The 5173-nt window shown below is 42.7% G+C and overlaps 1 protein-coding gene across 1 annotated transcript in view; it reads right to left on the bottom strand.

The window, feature by feature from the left end:
- LOC122534563 (brain-specific homeobox protein homolog) overlaps nt 1–968 on the bottom strand; it is a 12921-nt gene extending 11953 nt beyond the window's left edge. Inside the window, exon 1 of the mRNA XM_043665329.1 lies at nt 630–968. Within this exon, the coding sequence (XP_043521264.1) occupies nt 630–968 (339 nt within the window). The remainder of the gene's footprint in view (nt 1–629) is intronic.
- Between the last annotated feature and the right edge of the window lie 4205 nt (nt 969–5173).

Below are 5173 nucleotides of genomic sequence, written 5' to 3'. Positions count from 1 at the left end.
ATAATTACAAAATCGACAGACACATAATCATTTTGATATTTCCAGTGTCGAAACAAGTGAAGAGCGTGAATGTGATCAGTGAAACAAGAGGAAGACAGAGATTGCTATAATCTAGCAATTAACAATGACCGAAAAGAATTACCAATGATAACAAAGTAGACATAATGTCCTTTCTAGTTTAATAAAACTCAACGTAAGTCTTTTTATTAAAAAAAAAGACACTTGTGTCTTTTAAATAATTACAAAATCGACAGACACATAATCATTTTGATATTTCCAGTGTCGAAACAAGTGAAGAGCGTGAATGTGATCAGTGGAACAAGAGGAAGACAGAGATTGCTATAATCTAGCAATTAACAATGACCGAAAAGAATTATCAATGATAACAAAGTAGACATAATGTCCTTTCTAGTTTAATAAAACTCAACGTGAGTCTTTTTATTAAAAAAAAAAGACACTTGTGTCTTTTAAATAATTACAAAATCGACAGACACATAATCATTTTGATATATGTGATATAAGATGATGTATGATGATTTCCAGTGTCGAGACAAGTGAAGAGCGTGAATGTGATCGACTGTGATCAGTGGAACAAGAGGAAGAGAGGGATTGCAAGTGGTATCACTCACTGTTCGTGCCTTCCGTCGACGGCAGTGCTTCAAGGCCGCGAGTTCAGTAACTCCGGGGACCACTCCAACCCCCATCGCGGTGTTGCCGAAAAGTGGGCCTAGGAAAAACGTTGCTGTGGGCGGTGCAGACGGGTAGCCGGGCAATAAATTCGCGAACTGTTGATACTGCTGATGCTGCACCCCGTGGCTGGACGTTAGATGCTGATGATGAAGCTGATGATGAGAATGCGGCGGTGCCGTTCCACGGCTAAGGATGTCTTCGATTAGAAACGATGTTCTGCTCGCGGACGTACCGTTTTGGCCTGGCTGGGCCTGCTGTTGCTGACAAGTCGACTGCATTTTCTTCTTCTTCTTCTTCTTCTTCTTCTTCTTCGAAGTCGTATTAAAATAAGCAACTTCAACTGTCGACCTTCGATTATTGGTTTGGTAATTTTGTTTACATAGCTTTGTTACACTGTTGAGCAGCAGCTTTCTCGAAATATCGTGTTCTTATTTGTATATTCGTGTAATTAATAATTTATTTTGTGCTTTTCTTTTCGCACCGAGCAACGCTCCTCTCACTTTGACTGATGATTCACTTGGCCGTGCATTTCGAACAGCAATTGAGGTCTGTTTTTTAGTTTCGTCGATTTCATTGGTAAGTCGATTACTTTTCGCTTCGTGTGAAGCTTATGGAAACAGGATTATTATTATTATTATTATTATTATTCACTAAACGTGGAGTTGACGTTTCGACGAACGAACATCCTCGCGTGCACACATTTTAAAAATCTTTACGAAAGCGTTCGCTCGTACAAATGATTTCAGTTGCACTGCAGTGTATGAAACTCAAAAACTCGGCATAAACGTCATTACCCTACATCTTACAAAACTTCAAGCTAACGTTTCGGTTATCAATATCAACACGACTTGCCAGATTCAGTCAGATATTCAGTGTCAATACACCTTGCCAGATACCTCATCTCCAGTCTGACAATTCCATGCGTCAGCGCAAGTGTCTTTGATCATCCGGCACTTTAAATCTTCACAGTGAGGATCCATTTATAAAACGAGCAACAAGATCATCCTCTGCACCTTTCTGCATCCTCCAAGGTAACCCTCTGTACGTTTCCCCAAATGTCCGGTTAACCAGTTACTTGTTAACCATCCAGTTCACCAGGTAATCTTGAGAAGTACACCAGAAACCCTTGTTACCACATTTTTCACCAAAGCACTAATCTCGAAAATCGCTGTTCCAGATCGCTGTCATTCCTCTCGAGAAGAAGAAGAAGAAGTACAAAAAAAAAAAAAAGGAGCACGTACGCGTCGTGGAATCAGCAAACGTGATCGATCTCGCGTCGTCGAAACTGCAACTTGCTTCGCTTCGATGGGGAAACAGAGGGGAAAGAAGGGTGCGAGAGAGATAGAGAGAGAGAGAGCGAGAAAGAGAGAGAGAAAAAAAGAGAGAAAAGAGAAGCAGGAAGAACACGGAAGACAGACACCACCCCCGCTGGCGGACGGAGAGTCGTTTTGACGCGTTGCACGAGCCCGGCTTGCTTGCCAGGGCTAAAATTCTAATTGAATTGAAAACGAGGAATCGAAGGCAAACAGCTGTATAGGGAAGGAAAGATACTCGCGGATCGTGGCAGCCGTCGTTCGGCGTCGACGTTTAGGGAGTATCGGTGCGCGATTCAAGGCGATTCCAACCCCCCGCGCGCGCGATCATCTCCACCCTCAGCCGCTCATAACTGGTCAAGGAAAGTAAAGCTTGGGTAGCGGATATCGCGGGGCTCGAGTCACGTTGTTATTGGTCGGCGTCGCGACGCCAGCCGTCGTTACGGTTGGCCCTGCGGCGAACACGGGGCGGTACCGACGGCGTCGTTGCCATGGACACGATGCTGTTTCGTCATAGGATTTCCTAGCCACCGGAGAGAGCAAGTCTCTCTCTCTCTCTCTCTCTTTCTCTTTCTCTCTCTCTCTCTCTCTGTCTCTCTTTCTCTCACCCTTGCGTTGCTTGCAACCCCCCGGTGAGTCGGTACCAGAGTCGAAAGAGAAAGAGAGGAGAGGAAACCGGTCGGAGGCGGAGGTGGAGGAACGAGATGTTCTGTATTCGTGGTTCCCCATGTCGTTGTGCATTCACATCCACTCGAGGATAACGGTGTTCACGCGTGTACCTTTTGAGGTAGCTTTTCCTACCGCTTAAATTGTATTTCTTTCGCCTTTATATCTTTTTCTTCCGATCTTCCTCCCTCGCTTCCACCGTCGTGTCTTTTCTGTTTTTCTTCTTCTTTTTTTCTAATCTCTTCACTAGCCCTCCTCCACACCTCGGGGAGGATCGTTCGTCGATCGTTTTTGTTTTTAGGCTGCGCGGATGTTGTTCGGTGACAAGGAGAGATGCTTTTAGGCGCAGCGATTGTTTCTTTCTCTCGGGGGCGGAATATTTTTTTTTCTTCTTTTTTTTTTGGAGGCCGTAGTTGCGTGGATAGAACGAGAGAGGAATGTATTGTGGGAGATGGTCCTTTTGTAGTACGGGACTGGCGCTGTTTTGGCGAGAATTACTCGGATTTATTCGCGTCTGTTTTTTTCAGTCAAGAATCAGTCGCTGCCTATCTCAAACGCAGCGACTGATTTTCCTTTCCGAATGAGAGGTTTGTCAGAAGAACGCACTGATTACTCTCTAACGCGATAGAAATTAACACTTTCCTTTCACCTTACAAGATTAGAAGCAATTCGAAATTCTATTTTAAATCCGTTGTCTCCCATCGTATCACGAACTCCGTTTTATTGTCCATGAAAAACTAATAAACCCTTTAGAGAAAACAGGGAAATGAATCGCGTCTGTCCATTGTTCGTGCGTTTCATCCACTTTCCTTTTTTTCTTTTTTTGTTCCTCTCCTGTTTTATACTTCTTTCTCACAAGTATTGATCCTCCGTCTGCGTCGAAGTATATAAAAGCTTTTCGCAAGTCAATACATCTGTACCGAATCTTGAAAGGGTGGAGAATGCGGATCACGAGGAGCAAGAGGATGAAAATTAGATTTACTCGTTGGACGATCTGTACACGACGCTGGATGCGGATACCTACTTATGATGCACGTCCAAAATAGATTGGTGTTCTGCGTGCATGATCCTCTGTGGCCCGGGCGTAGGAATACGTTTTCGATCGATGAAAATTATTATGGCATCACGTCGTACATGCTAACGTAATTTTTACGTCGGGAGATCCTATCCAACCATTAATTACACTTACTGAAACGAAGATACATTAGGTACTGTTCATCCGTAATTCCCAATTAGTCGTGCAAGTTCCAAAGTCGAAGAATATAAATTATTTCACAAGTTAATATAAGTTATATAACAATAAGTTATTAAAAATATAAGTTACATAATAATAAGTTATTGAAAATATAAATTATTTCACTATATAAGTTATATAGTTCTGTCATCTTTCTAAATCTCACTTAACAAAAAGCAACAGCGAACCGACTTGTATATACGGTTTTTCGTATTTTTTACAGCTTCGTCTCATCTCCGCGTCTACGTTCCTCCTGCTGGTCGATTCTCAAGAGAGAGGGAGGAGATACGTGGCAAACGATGCATAAATAATCGCAGCCGTTTAACGTCCAAACGGTGATTGGCGATTTTTCGCGTAACAAGTCCCGAGAGAATGTGTTTAGAGCGCGGCGAGCGGACTTTGGCAGCGGTTTCCGGAACATCGGAGGGCTGGTTTCGACAGCGTTAAGCTTGCGGACGGGATTTCGGGACTTGGTGCGTCGACATCGGCTGGGGGGAGGGGAGAGGCTGGGCCACGTCGTATTGCGGACCGCCGAGGGATCGACCGGACGGATGAATGGACACTCGTCGGTAACACAATTACCGGGATGTTAATTTACCCAATAATCGCGGAAGCAACCCCGTCTAAATGCCGGCACGCGCCACTTCCCCCCTACCGTCGTCGCCTAAATAGAGGCAGCCTCTCGCCAACACACGGACGGGGACGAACGGATGGACACACCGGCTCAAGTTTTACAGACGATTGCGTCATTGCACGTGCGTTTTACTAAACAGCTCAAGCCAATAATACAATAGTTTGTAACTGGTCTTTATACGCTATACGGTATATTTAAATCGAGTCAAGCGGACGAAGTCGAAAGTATTTACTATTTGTGAGCATTTGAACTTTGCTCTTGGAAATATATGGCTTTTGGAAAACTTTGTGTACACTGTACTGTATTATACTATACTATACGTACACCAGTTTTTTTGAATAATTCTTAGAAATATAGAAATTTAGATGTTCATGGAAATACATACACTGTACTATATTATATTATACTATGCTGTATACTATACTTTGAGAATTTTTGAATAATTCTTGGAAATATAGAAATTTAGATGTTCATGGAAATACGTACACTGTACTATATTATATTATACTATGCTGTATATTATACTTTGAGAATTTTTGAATAATTCTTATAGAAATTTAGATGTTCATGGAAATACGTATACTATGCCATGCTATATTATACTACACTGTACTATGTTATAGTACGCTGTATGTA

Source organism: Frieseomelitta varia, unplaced genomic scaffold (genome assembly GCF_011392965.1).
Source record: "Frieseomelitta varia isolate USP_RPSP 00005682 unplaced genomic scaffold, Fvar_1.2 scaffold_147, whole genome shotgun sequence".
Classification (NCBI taxonomy): Eukaryota; Metazoa; Arthropoda; class Insecta; order Hymenoptera; family Apidae; genus Frieseomelitta; species Frieseomelitta varia.
Note: the sequence above shows the minus strand (reverse complement) of the source record. Positions and strands in the feature narration are given on the sequence as shown.